At 57.3% G+C, this 22,711-nt stretch overlaps 1 protein-coding gene across 1 annotated transcript in view; it reads left to right on the plus strand.

The window, feature by feature from the left end:
* Positions 1-3,255: 3,255 nt before the first annotated feature.
* The window catches only part of SCHIP1 (schwannomin interacting protein 1), a 73,131-nt gene continuing 53,675 nt past the window's right edge, over positions 3,256-22,711 (plus strand). Inside the window, exon 1 of the mRNA XM_054175596.1 lies at positions 3,256-4,001. Coding sequence (XP_054031571.1) covers positions 3,459-4,001 — 543 coding nt within the window. The 5' untranslated portion in view covers positions 3,256-3,458. The remainder of the gene's footprint in view (positions 4,002-22,711) is intronic.

Raw genomic sequence — 22,711 nt, forward strand, 5'->3', positions numbered from 1 at the left:
TGCCTGTATCATGGCCCTCCAGGCATGGTGGACTGGTGCTTCACTGGGGAATTCAGTGGGCTGCATGGGAGGGGAGCTCTCTCATCTTCCAGGAGTGCACTCAAAGAAACGTGGCTAATCCATCAGGCACACAGCAAGACCACAGAACCACACAATCATCAGGGTTGGAAGGGACCTCAAGGCTCAGCCAGTTCCAAGCCCCCTGCCATGGGCAGGGACACCTCACACTACAGCAGGTTGCTCACAGCCACCTCCAGCCTGGCTGCAAACACCTCCAGGCAGGAGGCTTCCACCACCTCCCTGAGCAACCTGTGCCAGGCTCTCACCACCCTCCTGGGCAACAACTTCTTCCTCACAGCCAAGCTCAATCTCCCCACTTCTACTTTTGCTCCATCTCCCCCAGTCCTATCCCTCCCTGACACCCTCAAAAGTCCCTCCCCAGCCTTCTTGGAGCCCCCTGCAGATCCTGGAAGGCCACCAGAAGGTCTCCTGGGAGCCTTCTCCTCTCCAGCCTGCACAACCCCAACTCTCTCAGGCTGTCTCCAGAGCAGAGCAGCTCCAGCCCTCTGCTCCTCCTCGTGGCCCTTCTCTGGACACCTTCCAGCCCCTCCAGAGCCTTCCTGGCACAGAGGCTCCAGACCTGGCCCCAGAGCTCCAGCTGTGGTCTCAGCAGAGCTGAGCAGAGGGGCAGAATCCCCTCCCTGGCCCTGCTGGCCACACTTCTCTTGCTGCAGCCCAGGCTCTGCTTGGCTCTCTGGGTGCAAGTGCAGACTGCACCTGCCAGGCTGGAAGCAGTGAGGCAGCTCCACCACTTTGCTCAGCAGATATTTGCTTCTGAGGGTGGTGGAGATACTAAACCAGGCTCACCTAGAGAATTATGCCCTGCCAAGTAGGTCAAATGCCACCCACCACCCAACCTTACAGGTGTGCAACTGGTACAGGCTTCTGCCAGCATTTCCATGAGCGAGGCTGAACTCTTTGACATGGCACTGTGGGCCGTGGTCTAATGGCCATGGTGGGCTTAGGCTGAAGGTTGCACTCAGTGATCATAAAGGTCACTTCCAACTGAAACAGTTCCATGATTCTTGTCCCCCCCTCGTGGGTATCTGCTGAGCTGGGTTGGTAGGTATCTGCCAGGCCTTGTCAGTAGGATTTGCTACGTCTGATCTCTCTGGAACTGCCACAAGCTGTCTGCAGGGATCTGCTAGCCTGGGTCTGCAGGTGTCTGATAGGTTGGGTCTGCAGATGTCTGCTGGCTTGTCTCTGGCTATCTACTGGGTTGGGTCTGTAGATGTCTACTGGCTTGTCTCTGGCTATCTACTGGGTTGGGTCTGTAGATGTCTACTGGCTTGTCTCTGGCTATCTACTGGGTTGGGTCTGTAGATGTCTAGTGGATTGTCTCTGGCCATCTACTGGGTTGGGTCTGTAGATGTCTACTGGATTGTCTCTGGCTATCTACTGGGTTGGGTCTGTAGATGTCTACTGGATTGTCTCTGGCCATCTACTGGGTTGGGTCTGTAGATGTCTACTGGATTGTCTCTGGCTATCTACTGGGTTGGGTCTGTAGATGTCTACTGGCTTGTCTCTGGCTATCTACTGGGTTGGGTCTGTAGATGTCTACTGGCTTGTCTCTGGCTATCTACTGGGTTGGGTCTGTAGATGTCTACTGGATTGTCTCTGGCTATCTACTGGGTTGGGTCTGTAGATGTCTACTGGCTTGTCTCTGGCTATCTACTGGGTTGGGTCTGTAGATGTCTAGTGGATTGTCTCTGGCTATCTACTGGGTTGGGTCTAGATGTCTACTGGCTTGTCTCTGGCTATCTACTGGGTTGGGTCTGTAGATGTCTACTGGCTTGTCTCTGGCTATCTACTGGGTTGGGTCTGTAGATGTCTACTGGATTGTCTCTGGCTATCTACTGGGTTGGGTCTGTAGATGTCTAGTGGATTGTCTCTGGCTATCTACTGGGTTGGGTCTGCAGATGGCTGCTGGCTTGTCTCTGGCTATCTACTGGGTTGGGTCTGTAGATGTCTACTGGCTTGTCTCTGGCTATCTACTGGGTTGGGTCTGTAGATGTCTACTGGCTTGTCTCTGGCTATCTACTGGGTTGGGTCTCTAGATGTCTACTGGATTGTCTCTGGCTATCTACTGGGTTGGGTCTGTAGATGTCTACTGGATTGTCTCTGGCTATCTACTGGGTTGGGTCTGTAGATGTCTACTGGATTGTCTCTGGCCATCTACTCGGTGTGGTCTGTAGATGTCTACTGGATTGTCTCTGGCTATCTACTGGGTTGGGCCTGTAGGGATCTTCTGGGTCAGGTTTGTCTACTGCATCAGGTTTTTAAGTGTCTACTGCGCTGTGTCTGTAGGCACCTGCCAGGCTGGGTCTGCAGGGTCTACTGGTTTGGGTCTGTAGGGACCTGCCACCCAAAGCTGAGAGTCCAGACACTCCAGACACCACGTCCCTGGTGCTGCTGTGTGACCAACAATCTCAATTTCCACCACCCAACCTTAGAGGATCCTTCTGAAATGCATTTTGGAGTGGGAGCGTTTGTTTGTGGCACTTGGCTTGTCATGAGCAGCTCACAAACCCGGAGGCACGGCCGATGTCCAAACCGGTTTCCGTGCCCCTAAGCGCCGCATTCGCCCAGCCACGCACCCTTGCCGCGGCCCCTCGGCGGCAGAGGCTCTGCCCTGCCCTCAGCCACCATGCCGGAGGGGCACGGCGCCAGCCAGGCGGCTTGCCCCGGCCCTGCCCCGGCGTCTCCCGGCGCGACTCCACGGCCCGGCCCAGGGCTTCCCGCGGCGCTGCCTCCGGCCCCCTCCGTGCTGTCTCTCCCGGCCTGTCCCCAGCTCCCGCCGGCCAAGCCCCGGCTGTCCCAGCTCCAGCTCCAGCTCCCCGCGGGGCGGCTCCACGGTCCCTGCCTCGGCTTTCCCTGCCCTGCGGCCGTTCCCTTGGCCGGGCCCCAGCGCGGCTCCGGCTCCCCCCGCGCCGTCTCCCCCGGCCGGGCTCCGGTTTCCTTCCCCGGGGGCGTCTCCACGACACGGCCCCAGCTTCCCCTTCCCTGGCCTCGGCTCCCCGCCGTGGCTCTTCCCCCCGGCAGGCCTCGGCTTCTCCGCACCCGGCAGCGATTCCCCAGGAGCCGGCCCCGTCCGCGCTCCCCCCGAGCGGGCTGCCGCGGGCAGCGCCGCCCCGTCCCCCGCCCCGCTCCTCCCCGCTCCGCCCGCGGAGGGCGCTCCGAGAGCGGCGCCGGGGCCGCCGCCGCCGCCGCCTCCCGCCCGGGGCCGCCCCACGGTGCTAGCGGCGGCTCCGGTGTGCGGGGGCGGCCCCCGGCAAAGGCGGGCGGCCCGCCCCGGGCACGGCCGGTTCTCAGAGGGTTTGGGAGCCGGTGCCGGTTTGTCTGACGAGGTGGGTTTTTCTCCGCTTCTCTCTCCCCGGCAGGACTCCCGGGAGGATGGGATGGATTTAGGGAGCGACGCCGGCAGCAGCCGCTCCAGCTCGGAGTCCAACTCCAGCAAAGCCACGCCGTGCTCGGAGGGCAAGTCCTCGCCGTCCCCCAGCAGCCTGGACCTGGCGGCGCTGGAGGACTCGGAGGAGGAAGAAGAGGAGGAGGAAGACGAAGAGGAGGAGGAGGAGGAGGACGGGGGTTACCTGCCCTCCCCACCGGAGCTCCGGCAGCCTCCTCGCTGCCCCGGCGGCGATGCCCGCTGCCGCCGTTCCCCCTCCGCCGCCTCTCCCCGCCGTCGCCCCAACACCGCCGCCGCCGCCGCCGCCTCCTCCCGCCCGCGGCCGCACCAGCGCCCGCCGCCGCTGCCCCCGCAGGAGCGGCGGCGCGGAGGAACGGCGGGACCGGGCGGGCGGCGGGTGCGGAGGAGCGGCGGCGGAGCTCAGCCCCCGCGGGAACCGCAGCCGCCGGCTATGGACTGGGCGGCCTTGGAGAGGCACTTGGCTGGTTTGCAGTGCCGGGAGCAGGAGCGAAGACAACGGAGCAACCCCGCCTCGGTGAGTCGTACCGGGAAGGCTGGCGGACCGGGAGGGTGCGGCGAGCGCCGGGGTGGTGACTCCCAGCCCGGCTATGGCCGTGAAGGGTTTCGCCGGGGGAACCAGACTCGGTGCAGCGGGACCCACCGGGCTGCTGGGGGATTTCCTCCCACACCGGGACCGGCAACCGGTGGCGGAGGGGGGTGGGGATCGGTGTCCCCCAGCCCGGTGCCGCGGTGCGTCCGGGGAAGCGTGAGACCGGAGGAGCGAACTTTGCCGGAGCATCTTTGGGATGCTTTGGGCAGCTGCGGGACCCCGGGGATGGGGCAGCAGCTGGTGCCAGTGCCCGGTGGGAGCGGTGCGGCTCCTTCCCTGCTGGAGTGTCTTCGGAGGTGGTTTTCTCTTGGAGAAGCTTCTCCGCTGCCTGGGGGCAGGGGCAGACTGGTGGTGTGTGTCGTCCATCCGTAAAGGATGGTAAGAACCTGGCGCTGGCTGAGCTGAAACACCCCCACCCCACCCCCTAAACGTGGCTTCCACAGCCAGCCCTAAAAAATCCTTGCCACGGGCACGTTGTCTCCAGAGTGTTGTAGGAATTATGGCTAACTTCTGGGACGCGAAGGATGTGATGATGGTGAGGGGAACCAGCCCTGCACACGCAGCGGGTTGAGCCTCTTCCATTATGTATGAAGCAAAGGAAATCCACCGAAATCCCACCCCCCACCCCCCCGAAACCGCCGGCAGGAGCCCTGGGAGGTGATGACACACGGGGCCGAGGGATGTGTGCCTCTCACCACCCACGCCCTGCAGCCTCCCCGCTGGCATGCTCGATGGCTTTCCGGATTATTTATTTATTTGTGGGGTTTCAAGGCATTCCATCCCTTTTCCTTCCTGTGAAGTCATCTGCCTCGGGGAGGTGGGGATTTCCCTCCCCCCCCTCCCTTCCTCCTCCCTCCCCCCAAAAACCCTCCAAATCTTTGCATGACAGCTAATTGGTGAGAAATCTGGGTGGCTGCTGGGCATGAGAAGCTGAGAGAGGAGTGGGACAGCTGCTGTGCAGGATGTGTTTTTGACTCAGCCTGAGCACTGTAGCCTCAGCACCCTGAGGAGCTGACAGGTGACATCCTTAATGATAGCCATTTGTGCAGAAACTCGGCTTAAAAGGCGGGGGGGGGGCGAGGGGGGAAGCTCAGGGGTTTGTGGTTTGGGAGGTTATTGCTAGGCATTATCTGATAAAGCAGGCTGCTGGCAGCTTGGAAACTCATTGCCTCAGGGGATGTGCTTAACCAGGTGAGGTGTCACCTAAGGAATTTTGCCTCTAAGGTTTCTCCTCCTCCTCCATCCTCCCCTTCCCTCCTGTGAGCCCATAGGCATTCACTGCTGCCTCACGCCCTGACTTGTCCTGCTGAGATGGGGGGTTTGCAGCTTGTGCTGTGCAACCTGAGCGTGCCTCAGCAGTACATGAAGCTGATTTGAACCCTGGTGGACAGCCAGATGTGAGCATCAAATTGCTCAGCACCTTGAGAGCATCTCCTGTGGGTAGGGCTGAGCTCCAGTCCTCTTAAACTGAAGTTTTCTGCTCCACAGAGAGAAGTTTCTTCAGTGTGTGTGGCCCTGGAGAGACTCTTTCCTCAAACCCCCACCCAAGCAGTGGTCCTGGAGGCACCTGGACCTGGTTTACTTTCCCTTGGGATTCCCCTTTTCCCAAGGGGAAGGAGGTGGAGGATGTATTCCAGCGCTGCTCTCTCCATTTCTCAGCTGAGGCAAAGGGAAAGGGCTGTTGGTAGCAGCCCAGACCCTACTGGGAAGAGACATTTCACCTTCAGGCCAGCTCAGATGAGGTGTGTGATGCCCACCACGGTACCACCATCCCCTCCTGCACTGTTCAGGCTGTCTGTGGCATCATCCCAACAAGCCAACAAGAAGAGCATTGAGACACTTGAATGTGTCCAGAGAAGGGCAGCAAGGCTGGGGAGGGGTCTGGAGCACAAGGCTGGGGAGGGGTCTGGAGCACAAGGCTGGGGAGGGGTCTGGGGCACAGCCCTGTGAGGAGAGGCTGAGGGAGCTGGGGTTGCTTAGCCTGCAGAAGAGGAGGCTCAGGGGAGACCTTCTTGCTCTCTGCAACTCCCTGCAGGGAGGCTGTAGCCAGGTGGGTTGGGGGGTTGGTCTCTTCTCCCAGGCACCCAGCAGCAGAACAAGAGGACACAGTCTCAAGCTGTGCCAGGGGAGGTTCAGGCTGGAGGTGAGGAGAAAGTTCTTCATAGAAAGAGAGATTGGCCACTGGGATGTGCTGCCCAGGGAGGTGGTGGAGTCCCCATCCCTGGAGGTGTTCAAGAGGGGATTGGATGTGGCACTTGGAGCCATGGTCTAGTAGTCAGGAGGTGTTGGGTGAGAGGTTGGACTTGATGATCCCTGAGGTCTTTTCCAAGCTTATTGATTGTATGATTCTCAGCTGCAGGAGCTCAATACCTTCAAGGCCAACTAAAACCAGACCAAAGAGGAAAAATCTTCCTTTTTTTTTTATTATTTTCTTCATCTTTATGAATTTCCTCCTGCCCTGGACATTTTCCTGCAGTTTGGGGTCTAGCTGTTTCTAACACAGCCTTGCCTTGCCATGCTGGAAGCCCAAGTGTTTGTAAACGTGGAAATCATGAGCTGAAACCAGGCAGGAAGCACCTGCAGAGGATATGGACTGGCTTGCTCCAGCCACTGGCAGAATGTGTTAGGGAAAGAGAGAATTCATTCTTAGTGTAGCCTGGGGAGGGGAATCTCTCAGTGCTCAGCAGGAGCTGAGGGGCAGGGGACAAGGGGATGGGGCCAGCCTCAGGTGCTGGGGTGTTTGGAGGAAAGGAACATCAATCCCAGGGGCTGTTGCTCAGCTGCCAGATGCAGTTGCACGACACAAACAAGATGTGAGGGCCAAGGCTGGTTCCTTGAGCCACAGCCAGGGTAGTGGTGGTTGAGTAGCTCCTACCACAAGCATTCTGGGGGTCCTGGTGGATGGGAGGTTGAGCATGAGCCAGCAATGTGCTCTGGTGGCCAAGAGGACCAATGTCATTCTGGGGTGGATTAGAAGGGCTGTGGTGAGTAGGTTGAGAGAGGTTCTCCTCCCCCTCTGCTCTGCCCTGATGGAATATTGTGCCCAGTTCTGGGCCCCTCAGGTCAAGAGGGACCTCAGGGAACTGCTTGAGAGAGTCCAGCACAGAGCCATGAGGATGCTGCAGGCAGTGGAAAATCTTCCTCATGAGGAGAGCCTGAGGGAGCTGAGGGCTCTGGAGCTTGGAGAGCAGGAGCCTGAGGGTGAGCTCCTTGCTGTTGTTAAGCTGTGCAGGGTGATGCCCAGAGGCTGGAGCCAGGCTCTGCTGGGGGATGCCCAATGCCAGCACAAGGGGCAGTGGTGGAAGCTGAGGCAGAGGAAGTGCCATGGAAACAGGAGGAAGAATTTCTTCCCTGTGAGGGTGACAGAGGCCTGGAGCAGGCTGCCCAGGGGGGTTGTGGAGTCTCCCCCTGTGGAGAGATTCACGACCAGCCTGGATGTGTTGCTGTGTGCCCTGCTCTGGGTGATGCTGCCCTGGCAGGGGAGTTGGACTGGCTGAGCTTTGGAGGTCCCTTCCAGCCCCTGAAATTCTGTGATTCTGTGGTTGAGGAAGAGGCTGAAGACTTCTGCTTGGCATCAGCAGCCCCATTAAATAATGCTTTAAATGATGCTGATGAGAGAGCTGCAGAATGCTGGGCTTGGGTGGTGCTGGGTCTGTCAGTCTTGGCTGTGCCTTGTCCATGGGCAGGTTGCCCTCAAGATGGGGACTTGCTGTAATGCAAGCTCCATAGGGCCACATTTGTCTGGTGACTCTGGTGGCTCATGTGGGCCAGGAGCCCATGGGAAAAAGTAGTCTAGAAATGGAGGATGTTTCATAGATTGGTAGATTGGTTTGGGTTGGAAGGGACCTTGAAGATCATCTAGTTCCAACCTGCTTGGCATTGCCAGGGACACTCTTCACTAGACCTGATTGCTCAAGGCCTCATCCAACCTGGTGTTCTCCAAATGAGGGTGAAGTAACTGCTCCTGGAGCTGCAGTTGGGTAGATGAGCTGCTTGCAAGCCCACCCTGACATGCACAGGCTCTCTGAGTTGTGTTAGATGGCTCTTGAGCCTGCTGGAGCCCAAGAGGGGAAATGTCACCTTTCCTGTAGGCAGTTGATGCTTAGAAGCTTCAACTCTCCAAGTATCTTCTTAATCACCCAGCTGCAGCAAGCCTGCCTTGAACACATCCAGAGAAGGGCAAAGAGGCTGGGGAGAGGTCTGGAGCACAGCCCTGCTGGGAGCTGGGGTTGCTTAGCCTGGAGAAGAGGAGGCTCAGGGGAGACCTTCTTGCTCTCTGCAACTCCCTGAAGGGAGGTTGTAGCCAGGTGGGGGTTGGTCTCTCCTCCCAGACACCCAGCACCAGAACAAGAGGCCACAGTCTCAAGCTGTGCCAGGGGAGGTTTAGGCTTGAGGTGAGGAGAAAGTTCTTCCCAGCCAGAGAGATTGGCCACTGGGATGTGCTGTCCAGGGAGGTGGTGGAGTCCCCATCCCTGGAGGTGTTCAGAAAAGGCTTGGATGTGGCACTTGGAGCCATGGTTTAGTTGTCAGGAGGTGTTGGGTGACAGGTTGGACTTGATGATCCCTGAGGTCTTTTCCAAGCTTATTGATTGTATGATTCTCAGGTGCAGGAGCTCAATACCTTCAAGGCCAACTAAAACCAGACCAAAGAGGGAAAACCTTCCTCTTTCTTTCTCCTCTTCATTGTTTTGGACGATCTCTGAGGTCTTTTCCAACCTGGTTGATTCTGTGATTCTATGATTCTCTCCCTTTATATTTTGCCCCTCCCCTTTTCCTCAACTCCTGGCTGTGCCCAGAGCTGTACCTCCTGTGCCAGGAGATGGTTTCTGGAGCTGAGGAGCTGCTGGAGTTGCTCATCCAATCCCGGGCGGCGTTAATGGCTTCGCTATTCCTTCCCTCGCCTCTCTGAGGATGGTAATTACAATCAATAGAGTCTGTTGGCTGAAAATAAGAGCTGCAGATCCCATACTCAATTAAAAAAGAAAAAAAAGAACCACTTGGAGGAGAGGAAATGGCTCAGCCAAGCCACCAGGAGACTCGAGTGCTCGTGACGGCTTGCAGATCACAGTCTCACAGAATCACCAAGGTTGGAAGAGACCTCGAGGATCATGGAGTCCAACCTGGCACCACAGACCTCATGACTGGACCATGGCACCAAGTGCCACATCCAATCCCCTCCTGAACACCTCCAGGGATGGGGACTCCACCACCTCCCTGGGCAGCACATTCCAATGGCTAACAACTCTCTCAGTGAAGAACTTTCTCCTCACCTCCAGCCTAAACTTCCCCTGCCACAGCTTGAGACTGTGTCCTCTTGTTCTGCTGCTGGGTGCTAGAGAGAAGAGACCAAGCCCCAGCTGGCTCCAGGCTCCTTTCAGGGAGTTGCAGAGAGCCAGAAGGGTCTCCCCTCAGCCTCCTCTTCTCCACACCAAACCCCCCCAGCTCCCTCAGCTGCTCCTCCCCAGCCCTGTTCTCCAGACCCCTCCCCAGCTTTGTTGCCCTTCTCTGGACACCTTCCAGCAGCTCAACCTCTTTCCTAACCTGAGGAGCCCAGAACTGGACCCAGGACTCCAGGTGTGGCCTCAGCAGTGCTGAGCACAGGGCACAAGGACTTCCCTGCTCCTGCTGGCCACACTCTTCCTGATGCAGGCCAGGATGCCATTGGCCTTCTTGGCTCCTTGGGCACACTGCTGGCTCCTGTTCAGCTGCTGTCCACCACTACCCCCAGGTCCCTCTCTGCCTGGCTGCTCTCAGCCACTCTGACCCCAGCCTGCAGCACTGCCTGGGGTTGCTGTGGCCAATGTGCAGCCCCTGGCACTTGGATGTGTTCAATCTCCTGCCCTTGGGCTCTGCCCATCTGCCCAGCCTGGCAAGGTCCCTCTGCAGAGCTCTCCTACCCTCTAACAGATCAACTCCTGCCCCCAGCTTGGTGTCATCTGCACATTTACTGATGCCTGACTCAATCCCCTCATCCAGATCATCAATAAAGATGTTAAAGAGCATGGGGCCCAGCACTGCTCCCTGGGGCACACCACTGGTGCCTGGCTGCCAGCTGGCTGTGGCACCATTCACCACCACTCTCTGGGCTCAGCCTCCAGCCAGTTCCTAACCCAGCTCAGAGAGCTGCTGTCCAAGCCTGGCTTCATGAGAGATGTCCTCCAGCCCTCTGCTCACCTTGGTGTTGTGCTGTGGAGGAGTGAGCAGAGCTCTGTACTTTGGCCACTTTTCCACCCAGCTCAAAGGTTAGATGAGGCTGGGGAGATATTAATGATTCTGCCAGGGGCTGCAATGTCATTAAGCTGGCAGAACATCTCTAGCTACTCAAGAAATGCTTGTTGCTTGAGGAGCCTTGGTAATTACCCAGATTGGGAAGATGTATGTTTGCTGCTTTGGAAACTGGGCCAAGCAGAATGCCTGTGATTAATACTCCTGGGGGGGGAGGGGGAAGGAAACCACCCAACCCACAACCTGAAACCTTTATCTTCATGGCTGCTGCAGAGCCTTTCATTAAGGGAAGTGCTAAATGGGTGAGGTGACAGCACACAGAGGTTCTCCCTTGCTGGATGTTGCTCCTCTAGCTGAGTGAATTCCCCTGGGTGATGGGCTCCAGCCACCTGCTGCTGCTTCCCAGTCAGCTGGTGAGTGACTGAGGGAGGTGGAGGCTGCAGGAGAGGCTCCAGAGGAGGCCATGAAGATGGTCAGAGGGATGGAGAACCCCCCCCCCCCCTCTATGGGGACAGGCTGGGAGAGTTGGGGCTGTTCAGCCTGGAGATGAGAAGGCTCCAGGGAGACCTTGAAGCAGCCTCCCAGTCCTTGAAGGAGACACAGGAGGGCTGGGGAGGGACTTGTGACAAGGGCTGGGAGTGGCAGAATGAGAGGCAATGGATTGAAGCTGGGAGAGGGGAGACTGAGACTGGAGATGAGGAAGAAATGCTTTCCAGTGAAGGTGGGGGGACTCTGGTTGCCCAGGGAGGCTGTGGCTGCCTCCTCCCTGGAGGTGTTCCAGGCCAGGCTGGATGAGGCCTTGAGCATCCTGGGCTGGTGGGAGGGGTCCCTGGAACTGGATGATCTTTGAGGTCCCTTCCAACTCAAACCATTCTGTGGTTCTGTATAAGGCCAACCAGTGTCTTTTCTCAGAGTCTTTTTGGTGTTGGGCTTCATCAAGAGCAAATTCTGAGGATTTCCCAAGGGAACTTTTCTGCAAGTGAGCCTCTTCCTCCTCCCAGAGCCTCCTTTTGATGGGGTAATCCTGCCATGAAGGGATTGTGCTGCCTGGAGCCTCTCATCCCTCCCCAGCTCCACCTTTACCCCAGGCAGTGCTACAGGCTGGGGCCAGGCAGAGAGGGACCTGGGGGTAGTGGTTGACAGCAGCAGAAAAGGAGCCAGCAGTGTGCCCAGGGGGCCAAGAAGGCCAAGGGCATCCTGGCCTGCAGCAGGAAGAGTGTGGCCAGCAGGAGCAGGGAAGTCCTTGTGCCCTGTGCTCAGCACTGCTGAGGCCACCCCTGGAGTCCTGTGTCCAGTTCTGGGCTCCTCAGGTTAGGAAAGAGGTTGAGCTGCTGGAAGGTGTCCAGAGAAGGGCAACAAAGCTGGGGAGGGGTCTGGAGCACAGCCCTGGGAGGAGAGGCTGAGGGAGCTGGGGTTGCTTAGCCTGCAGAAGAGGAGGCTCAGGGGAGACCTTCTTGCTCTCTGCAACTCCCTGAAGGGAGGTTGTAGCCAGGTGGGGGTTGGTCTCTTCTGCCAGGCCCCCAGCAGCAGAACAAGAGGACACAGTCTCCAGCTGTTCCAGGGGAGGTTTAGGCTGGATGTTAGGAAGAAATTCTTCCCAGCAAGAGAGATTGGCCACTGGGATGTGCTGCCCAGGGAGGTGGTGGAGTCCCCATCCCTGGAGGTGTTTAGGAAGAGCCTGGCTGAGGCCCTTGGTGCCATGGTTGAGTTGATTGGATGGTGCTGGGTGCTAGGTTGGACTTGGTGATCTCAAAGGTCTCTTTCAACCTGTGAGGTGGTTGAGGCTCCATCCCTGGAGATATTCCAGGTGAGGCTGGACAGGGCTCTGGGCAACCTGATCTTGTTGGGGATGTCCCTGCTGAGTGCAGGGGGGTTGGACTGGATGAGCTTTGGAGCTCCCTTCCTGCCCAGCCCATTCTGTGATGCTGTGATTCAAGCTGCCTGAGCCTGTGGGGCTGAAATCAAGGTGGGCAGCAGGAGCAGTTCTGTGACAGGGCAATGATGATGTGCTTGTGCATCTGTTTGGTGGGGCTTGGGGGTGCTAAATGGGAGGGCAGTGGGATTTCATCCTTGGAATCACCCTGTGCTGTGTCCAACCTGTTATTTGGGCTGCTGCAGGACAGCACCTCCTGGGGGGGGGGAGGGGAAGGGGAATGGGCTGGGGTGTCTGTAACGCTGTGGGAACTAATGGTCTGTGTGGAGAGAGAGAAATTGCAGGCAGGAGGTATTTAGAAGTCATCTGAAGAGAAAGCTGCAACTCAAAGCACTCTGCAGACCTGCTGGGGAGCGCTGGAAAGCCAGACTAGCTCCAGCCCAGCAGCAAAAAGGTGGTGCTGACAAAGCCCTTCAGGAACATGACTCAAACTCCCTCCAGCTCTTGCAGGCACTTGGGAAAGGCCAGCAAAAATAAACGTGGCCAGCAGAAAGCAGCAGGGCTGAAGTCTAAGCAGGCAGGGCTTGCTGGAGCAGCTGGAGTGAAGTGGGGGGTTGCCAGCAGCAGCCCCTGTGCCAGTGGGTGGGCAGGCAGAGGTCATCCTGGGTCTGTCTGGGGGAAGTCTCTGCCCTTTTCCTCAGGCAGCCACCCAGGCTTTTCATCCTGCATTGGTAGAATCTCAGAGCTGTTCTGCCTGGAAGAGACCTTTAAGCTCATCCAGTCCAAGCATGAACTGCCAGCTCACCACCAGACCATGGCCCTCAGCACCACATCTGCGCTGCTCTGAAGCCTCTGTGGGGATGGGGACTCCACCACTGCCCTGGGCAGCCTGGGCCAGCCCTTGACAGCCCTTTTGAGGAAGAAATTTTTCCTCCTGTCCAGCTTAAACCTCCCTTGGCATAGTTTCAGGCCATTTCCTCTTATCCTGTCGCTTGACCAAGCCCCACCTGGCTCCAGCCTCCTTTCAGGGAGCTGTAGAGAGCAATGAGGTCTCCCCTCAGCCTCCTTTTCTCCAGGCTGAACACCCCCAGCTCCCTCAGCTGCTCCTCCCCAGCCCTGTTCTCCAGACCCTTCCCCAGCTTCTTTGCCCTTCTCTGGAGCTGCTCCAGCCCCTCTGTGTCCTTCTTGCAGTGAGGAGCCCAGTCTGAACCCGGGGTTCCAGGTGCAGCCTCACCAGTGCCCAGTACAATCTCTGCCCTGGTCCTGCAGGCCACACTCTTGCTGATCCAAGCCAGGATGCTGGTGGCCTTCTTGGCCACCTGGGCACACTCTGCCTCATCTGCATCCACTGTCAGCCAGCATCCTCAGGTCCTTTTCCCATAAGCCATTTCCAACCACTCTGCCCATAGCCTGGAGCCTTCATGGGGGTTCTTGTGACCCAAGTGCAGGAACCAACACTTGGCCTTGTTGAACCTCATTCCATTGGCCTTGGCCTATTGATGCAACCTGTCCAGACCCCCCTGTAGATCTTCCCTACCCTCACTCAGACACTTCCACTCTGACTGCATTCAGAGCACCATTTCTCATACAATCATAGAATCAATAAGGTTGGCAAAGACCTCAGAGATCATCAGGTCCAACCTATGACCTAATACCTAACACCTCCTGACAACTAAACCACGGCTCCAAGTGCCACATCCAAGCCTTTTCTGACCCCCTCCAGGGATGGGGACTCCAGCCTGTCCAGGTGATGCTCCTGAGCTGACACCAGCATCTAGGGAAAGCTTGTCCAAGCAAACCCAATCCCTACTGCTAGGGGTCCTCAGGATTTACTCCCTCATCTTAAAGCAGAGGAGAAATGGGAAGCCAAAGGGAGCTTCCCTGCACTGTGGGCTCTAGTCAGGAAAGGTTTTTTTTGTGTGAAATTAACCATTTATCAATATTTTGGATAAGCTGCCTGGGAGGAGGCAAAGCAAACTGGCTGAGCTCCCAATTAGTTTGTGTTTGGCCACTTTGGTGACTTCCCCTCCTGAAGTCAAAGGTTTCCTTTCTGGTGGCAGGAGCCTTTTGTTTGGTCTTTTACCTTTTCACAGAATCCTAGAATCAAGAAGGTTGGAAAAGACCTCAGAGCTCATCAAGTCCAACCTCTCACCCAACACCTCCTGACTACTAGACCATGGCTCCAAGTGCCACATCCAATCCCCTCTTGAACACCTCCAGGGATGGGGACTCCACCACCTCCCTGGGCAGCACATCCCAGTGGCCAATCTCTCTTTCTATGAAGAACTTTCTCCTCACCTCCAGCCTAAACCTCCCCTGGCACAGCTTGAGACTGTGTCCTCTTGTTCTGCTGCTGGGTGCCTGGCAGAAGAGACCAACCCCCCAACCCACCTGGCTACAGCCTCCCTGCAGGGAGTTGCAGAGAGCAAGAAGGTCTCCCCTGAGCCTCCTCTTCTGCAGGCTAAGCAACCCCAGCTCCCTCAGCCTCTCCTCACAGGGCTGTGCTCCAGACCCCTCCCCAGCTTTGTTGCCCTTCTCTGGACACCTTCCAGCAGCTCAACCTCTTTCCTAACCTGAGGAGCCCAGAACTGGACACAGGACTCCAGGGGTGGCCTCAGCAGTGCTGAGCACAGGGCACAAGGACTTCCCTGCTCCTGCTGGCCACACTCTGCCTGCTGCAGGCCAGGATGCCCTTGGCCTTCTTGGCCCCCTGGGCACACTGCTGGCTCCTTTTCAGCTGCTGTCAACCATCAACCCCAGGTCCCTTTCTGCCTGGGTGCCCTCAGCCACTCTGTCCCCAGCCTGTGGCACTGCCTGGGGTTGCTGTAGCCAGTGTGCAGCACCTGGCTCTTTGACTGGTTTAGACACACATCTGTGCAAGAGACTATTTACAGCATGGCCAAGATCACAGAATCATGGAATTGTTTGGGTTGGAAAAGCCTTTCCAGATCATCCAGTCCAGCCAGCAACCCAACCCCACCATGGCCACTAAACCATGGCCCTGAGTGCCATGGCCACAGGTTTCTTGAACACCTCCAGGGATGGGGACTCCACCACCTCCCTGGGCAGCCTCTGCCAGTGCCTGGCCACTCCTGCAGGAAAGAAATTGTTCCTCATCTCCAAATGTTGTGGTGCAACCCAAAGGAGGTTTCCAGGGAGCACCATTTCGTGTTTGTTGGGGTTTTGTGATGCTTCTTTGAGGGGAAAGCCTGCTGTGGGATTGTATAAAATACTCATGTTCAGTTATGATCACCACTGGGAAGGGTTTGTGAGTCCAGCTCTGGAGTGCTCAGCACAGACAGGGACCTGGTGGAGCAGGGCCAGAGGAGGCCACAGCAATGCTGGCAGGGCTGGAAGCCCTCTGCTGTGAGGCCAGGCTGGGAGAGTTGGGGTTGTGCAGCTCTGGAATCCTCAGCACAGCCACGGACCTGTTGGAGGAGGCCACAGCAATGCTGGCAGGGCTGGAGAACCTCTCTGCTGTGAGGCCAGGCTGAGAGAGTTGGGGTTGTGCAGCCTGGAGAAGAGAAAGGTCCAGGAGACCTTTGTGCAGCCTGGAGAAGGCTCCTGGAGAGCTTCTGGTGGCCTTGCAGTGCTGAAAGGAGCTGAGCAGAAAGCTGGGGACAGACTTTTGAGGAGGGTCCTTTGTGACAGGACAAGGGGGGATGGTTTGAACTGAAAGAGGGAGACTCAGATTGTGGAGATGGAAGAAACTCTTTGCAGGGAGGGTAGTGAGATCCTCTCCCATGTTGCCCAGAGAAGTAGGAGATGCCTCATGGCTGGAACCTCTCCAGGTGAGGTTGTTTGAGGCTCTGAGCAACCTGCTCTAGTTGCAGCTGTCCCTGCTGGCTGCAGGGGGCTTGGACTGGGGACCTAGAGAGGTTCCTTTCCAACCATTCTATGATCCTATGAAATCTGATTTTGTTTCTCCCAGTGTTTCACTGTAAGTGTTTAAGTTCCAGACCCAGCAGCTGTTGACCATGGTCCCATCAGCTGGTCAGTGTTTACCATGACTGACCCCTGGGGACCACAAATTGCTATGGTTGGAGGCTGCTCCCTGCAGGTCATCACCCCCCAGCTGAGCACTGACAATGCTGAGGAGCAGCCACAGCTGCTCCAGCATTAGGGGTTGATCTCTTTTGGCTGTCAAGTGGGAGGTTTCCCTGCTCATGCTAGGGGAGAAGGCAAATCACAGCCTGGGCTGCATGGCCAGAGAGGTGATTCTGACACTTGGCTCTGCTCTGCTGAGACCTCACCTGCAGTGCTGAGTGCAGCTCTGGAGCCCTCAGCACAGGAAGGACCTGGACCTGATGGAGAGGCTCCAGAGGAGGGACACAAAAATGCTCAGGGGGTTGGAGCAGCTCTGCTGTGAGCACAGGCTGAGGGAGCTGGGGGTGTTCAGCCTGGAGAAGGCTCTGGGGAGACCTCAGAGCAGCTGCCAGGACCTGAAGGGGCTACAGGAAGGCTGCAGAGAGACTGTTTGCAAAGGCCTGCAGGGACAGGAGCAGGGACAATGGCTTCAAACTAGAGCAGAGCAGATTGAGATTGGATGTGAGGAACAAGTTCTGCACCAGGAGGCTGCTGGAGCACTGCAACAGGTTGCCCAGGGAGGTGGTTGAGGCCTCATCCCTGGAGGTATTCCAGGTGGGGCTGGAGAGGGCTGTGGGCAACCTGATTTAGTTGGGGCTGTCCCTGCTGAGTGCAGGGGGTTGGGCTGGAGGAGCTTTGGAGCTCCCTTCCAACCCAGCCCATTCTATGATTCTATGATCTTCAAGGTCCCTTCCAACCCAAACCATTCTGTGGCTCTCTGGAATAATTCCACTTTTGCATGGGAAGCTTCCTTAGCTACAACTGGAAAGCCCTGGAAATATTCCTTCCAGCCCTCATGCAGCAGCCAGGATCTGGAATCAATCTTGCTTCTCTGAGCAGAGAGCTGATGGCTCCGGTGGAAAATGAGTTTCCCTCTTGCAATTATCTGCAGTAGTTGCCTGTAAGACGTGAGGTGCCACATAATCACCCTGCTCCTGGAGCCTTTCCAGCTTCTGCAAGTGCTGGTGCCATTCCAGGGCACTTTGTCTTTCCCTGTCACACTTCTGCAGCCATTTGTGTCACCCTCAGCAAGTTCACCAACCACACCAAGCTGTGTGCTGCAGCTGACAGCTGGAGGGAAGGGATCCGTCCAGAGGGACCTGGACAGGCTGCAGAGCTGAGCCCAAGCCAACCTCAGGAGGGTTCAGCAAGGCCAAGGGCAAGGTCCTGCAGCTGGCTCAGGGCAATCCCAGGCACTGATACAGGCTGGGCAGGGACTGGCTGGAGAGCAGCCCTCAAGTAAAGGCCTTGAGGGTGCTGGGGGAGGAGAAGCTCAACAGGAGCCAGCAGGGAGCACTTGCAGCCCAGAGAGCCAAGCAGAGCCTGGGCTGCAGCAAGAGAAGTGTGGCCAGCAGGGCCAGGGAGGGGATTCTGCCCCTCTGCTCCACTCTGCTGAGACCACAGCTGCAGCTCTGGGGCCAGCTCTGGAGCCTCTGTGCCAGGAAGGCTCTGGAGGGGCTGGAAGGTGCCCAGAGAAGGGCCAGGAGGAGGAGCAGAGGGCTGGAGCTGCTCTGCTCTGGAGACAGCCTGAGAGAGTTGGGGTTGTGCAGGCTGGAGAGGAGAAGGCTCCCAGGAGACCTTCTGGTGGCCTTCCAGGATCTGCAGGGGGCTCCAGGAAATCTGGGGAGGGACTTTTGAGGGTGTCAGGGAGGGATAGGACTGGGGGGGATGGATCCAAGCTAGAGGAGGGGACATTTAGATTAGACACCAGGAAGAAGTTGTTGCCCATGAGGGTGGTGAGAGCCTGGCACAGGCTGCCCAGGGAGGTGGTGGAAGCCTCCTGCCTGGAGGTGTTTGCAGCCAGGCTGGAGGTGGCTGTGAGCAACCTGCTGTGGTGTGAGGTGTCCCTGCCCATGGCAGGGGGGTTGGAGCTGGCTGAGCCTTGAGGCCCCTTCCAGCCCTGCCAGTTCTGTGATTCTGTGGTCTGTATAACCTCAGTCTGGGTTTCCTGCTCAGTGATCTGTAGATCTCTTTTCATAGAATCACAGAATGTTGAGGTTTGGAAGGGACCTCTGGAGATCATCAACACCACTGAGCTGGGCTGGAGGAAATATCTGGGGAAGGGAAGGGAAGGGAAGGGAAGGGAAGGGAAGGGAAGGGAAGGGAAGGGAAGGGAAGGGAAGGGAAGGGAAGGGAAGGGAAGGGAAGGGAAGGGAAGGGAAGGGAAGGGAAGGGAAGGGAAGGGAAGGGAAGGGAAGGGAAGGGAAGGGAAGGGAAGGGAAGGGTCGGTCTGGGATTTAGAATCATAAACTGATGGAATTGTTTTCTTTGGAAGAGACCTTTAAGACCATCAAGTCCAACCTTCAACCCAAGCCCACCATGGCCATTAATCCATGTCCCCTGGTGCCATGTTCACATCTTTCTTGAGCAGCTCCAGGCTGGTACTATGAAAAGGCTGAAAAAACCAACCCCCAAAACCCAGAAAGAGAGAACTCTATTAAAGTGCTGTAATTCTTTATGCATCCCAAAGCTGCTGCTGTTGTGTGATCCACAGGGAATGGAAAGGCTTTTAGTGAGGTATTAAAACTTTAATCTAGACTTAAATTTGATCTAAACTCTTTATTTAATGTAATCCCTGTATTGAATTTATTGAAGAGGGACTTGGGGAAATAACAGAGCTTGGTACCTAGGTTGTGAGTGGACAACCTCCTCTAGGTCTGCTGTGCCTGACAGGAGCTTGATGCTAAGCTGCCCTGAGGAGTTTTGCCAAAGCAGATTCCTCTCCAAGTCTTCTTTTGTGCATTTCCCAGCACCCCAGCAGGGTGAGGGCTGGAAGGGACCTCTGGAGCTCACCCAGTCCAACCCCCCCCCGCTCCAGCAGGGCACCCCCAGCAGCTTGCCCAGCAGCACAATGCCCAGGGGGGGTTGGAAGCTCTCCACACCAGGAGACTCCACAACCTCTCTGGGCAGCCTGCTCCAGGCCTCCAGCAGCCTCACACCAAACAACTTTCTCCTTCTCTTCACATGGAACCTCCTGGGCTCCACTTTGTGCCCACTGCCCCTTGTGCTGTCCCTGGGCACCACTGAGCAGAGCCTGGCCCCAGCCTCTTGCCCCCCACAGCTCCTTTGTCTCTTGCTGAGCATTGCTCAGCTGCCCTCTGGGGCTGCTCTTCTGCAGGCTCTCAGCCCCAGGGCTTTCAGCCTTTGCTCCTCACAGAGCTGCTTCAGGCCCCTCAGCAGCTCTGCAGCCTCCCCTGGCCTCTCTCCAGCAGTTCCCTGTCTCTCTGGAACTGGGCAGCCCAGAACTGGCCCCAGGACTCCAGCTGTGATCTCACTTGGGCAGTGTAGAGGAGAAGAACCTCCCCTGACCTGCTGGCCTCATCCTCCTTCCTGCAGCCCAGGACCCCATTGTCCTTCTTGGCCCCCAGGGCACCTTGCTGGCTGATGGGGAGCTTGTCCCCCAGCACTCCCAGGCCCTTCTGTGTGGAGCTGCTCTCCAGCAGGTCTCCCCTCCCCTCCCCTGGTGCAGGAGGCTGTTCCTGCCCGGCTGCAGGAGCCTACACTTGCCCTTGTTGAACTTCATGAGGTTCCTCTCCCCCAGCTCTGCAGGCTGTCCAGGGCTGGCTGAATGGCAGCACAGCCTGCTGGGGTTCCAGCCACTGCTCCCAGCTCTGCACCACCATTCATTTGCATTATTCCAATTCCTGCATCCTTTGCATTCCTGCTGAATTCCCAACAGCTCAGTGGAGATCCTGCCATGAGATCCTGGCTGTTGCCTTCACCTCCTGCTCCCTCAGCTGATGTGGTTGGAAATCCTGAAGCCAGCTGCTAGCTGTGCCTTGGCAAGCTGGAAGAGCCCTCTTCTGAGGAGGAAGCCTCTCAAGTTTCTTCATCTGTAGGCTGACCTGGGAGCTCTTGGGAGCAGCAGGGGCACATCCTGCAACCTTGAAAAACACATTAAGGGACTGGAGCCCTGTGAGGAGAGGCTGGGAGCCCTGTGAGGAAAGGCTGGGAGCCCTGTGAGGAGAGGCTGAGAGCCCTGGGGCTTTTTAGTCTGGAGAAGAGAAGGCTGAGAGGGGATTTAATCAGTGTTTCTCAATAGCTGAGGGCTGGGGGTCAAGAGAAGAGGGGACAGGGACAGGCTCTGCTCAGCTGCACCCTGGGATAGGACAAGGAGCAATGGATGGAAACTCCAGCACAGGAGGTTCCAGCTCAACATGAGGAAGAACTTCTGCACTGTGAGGGTCCCAGAGGCCTGGAGCAGGCTGCCCAGAGAGGTTGTGGAGTCTCCTTCTCTGGAGCCTTCCCAGCCCTGTCTGAATGTGTTCCTGTGTGACCTGTGCTGGATTCTCTGCTCCTGTTCTGGCAGGGGGCTTGGACTGGAAGATCTCCAGAGGTCTCTTCCTACCCCTACCATCCTGTGAGCCTCTGGTCTGCAGGACCTTTGTTCAGTTGCCTGATTCCAGGCAGGGCAAAGTGGGTGAGAACCAGGGCAGGTGCCTGCAGAGCAGCCTTGTCCTCCTCTTCTCCTGGAAGTCAGTGAAGAGACCTCCTCAACTGCCCCAAATGCCTGGCATCTCCATACCTCACTAACCTTTCCACTGCACAAAAAGGCTTTCCTCAGGAGCTTCTGCAGCCCTTTTCCCTCCTCAGATGCTGGGTGAGCTGTACTTGCCTCCCAGGAGACACAGCTCCAAGCTGTCCATAAGATGTGTGGATGAGGGTTTCCCACATTTTCCCACCTAAGATGAGGGTTTGCAGTGGTGGTCCTGGGCTGTTGCCCTTCCCAACCCTCCTGGGCTGTTGCCCTTCCCAACCCTCAGCCCAGCTTGGGCAGCTGCAAGGCAGAAGGCTGTGGTGACCCTCAGGAGCTGCAGTGCTGTTGGAGGATCACTGCAGATTTCCACCTTGCAGCCCCTCCTACCTCGTTATCTGTGCACTTCCTTGCTCATGGAGTAATTTGGGTGTGCAATTAGCTGGAGGTTAATGCCAGGCAAATTGCTGCTGCTAATTAGAGCTGCTGGAGAGCTGCTGCAGCATCTACAAACTCTACCCAGGCCTTCACCTGCCAGGCAGGGCTGAGCTTTTGGGAGGCAGGAGCTTGCAGGCAGTGTTGTCTGTGGAGTATAAGCTGGAGAGCTCAGCCTGGAGGAGAGGAGGGGTCCTCAAGGAGACCTTCTGGGGGCTTTTCAGGACTTCAAAGCTGGGGACAGAGTTTTCAGCAGGGCCTGTCATGACAGGGCAAGGGGTGATGGACTGAAACTAAAACTGCTCTTTGGCATCTTTATTGATGGTCTGGGTGAGGGCATCGAGTCCATCAGCAGTAAGTTTGCAGATGACACCAAGCTGGGGGCAGGAGTTGATCTGCTGGAGGGCAGAGAGGCTCTGCAGAGGGACCTGGACAGGCTGGGCAGATGGGCAGAGGCCAAGGGCAGGAGATTGAACACATCCAAGTGCCAGGTGCTGCACATTGGCCACAGCAAGCCCAGGCAGTGCTGCAGGCTGGGGACAGAGTGGCTGAGAGCAGCCAGGCAGAGAGGGACCTGGGGGTAGTGGTTGATGGTAGACTGAACATGAGCCTGCAGTGTGCCCAGGGGGCCAAGAAGGCCAAGGGCAGCCTGGCCTGCAGCAGGAAGAGTGTGGCCAGCAGGAGCAGGGAAGTCCTTGTGCCCTGTGCTCAGCACTGCTGAGGCCACACCTGGAGTCCTGTGTCCAGTTCTGGGCTCCTCAGGTTAGGAAAGAGGTTGAGCTGCTGGAAGGTGTCCAGAGAAGGGCAACAAAGCTGGGGAGGGGTCTGGAGAACAGGGCTGGGGAGGAGCAGCTGAGGGAGCTGGGGGGGTTTGGTGTGGAGAAGAGGAGGCTGAGGGGAGACCCTTCTGGCTCTCTGCAACTCCCTGAAAGGAGCCTGGAGCCAGCTGGGGCTTGGTCTCTTCTCTCAAGGAACAAGTGACAGGAAACAGCCTCATGTTGCACCAGGGGAGGTTTAGGTTGGATATCATGGAACCTGATACCCAGAGCTGGACACAGGACTCCAGGTGTGGCCTCAGCAGTGCTGAGCACAGGGCACAAGGACTTCCCTGCTCCTGCTGGCCACACTCTTCCTGCTGCAGGCCAGGCTGCCCTTGGCCTTCTTGTCCCCCTGGGCACACTGCTGGCTCCTTTTCTGCTGCTGTCAACCACTACTCCCAGGTCCCTTGACTGTAAAATGATGTTGGAACAGGGTGCTGAGCTTTGAACACACATTGTGTGGGCATTAGCTCTGCTGGAGAAGGGGCTGGGAGAGCTGAATGATGGCTTTGGATGAACCTGGTGCTTAGAGCTGCTCAGAAGACAGCCCCTGTCAGGAGAACAAAAGGTGATTGTCTGTGCTTTGGCCTGGGGAACAAGGAGGCTCTGTGTGCAAATGCAGTCCTGTGGAGCAGGCATGACGTGGTGCTCCCTGCTCCTAGGTGTTCTGAGCCCTCCCACAGGGCCTGGAGCACTCCCAGGGATTGTCAGGTTGGAGGTGCTG

The sequence above is a fragment of the Dryobates pubescens genome, chromosome 32 (assembly GCF_014839835.1).
Source record: "Dryobates pubescens isolate bDryPub1 chromosome 32, bDryPub1.pri, whole genome shotgun sequence".
In the NCBI taxonomy this organism is placed as follows: Eukaryota; Metazoa; Chordata; class Aves; order Piciformes; family Picidae; genus Dryobates; species Dryobates pubescens.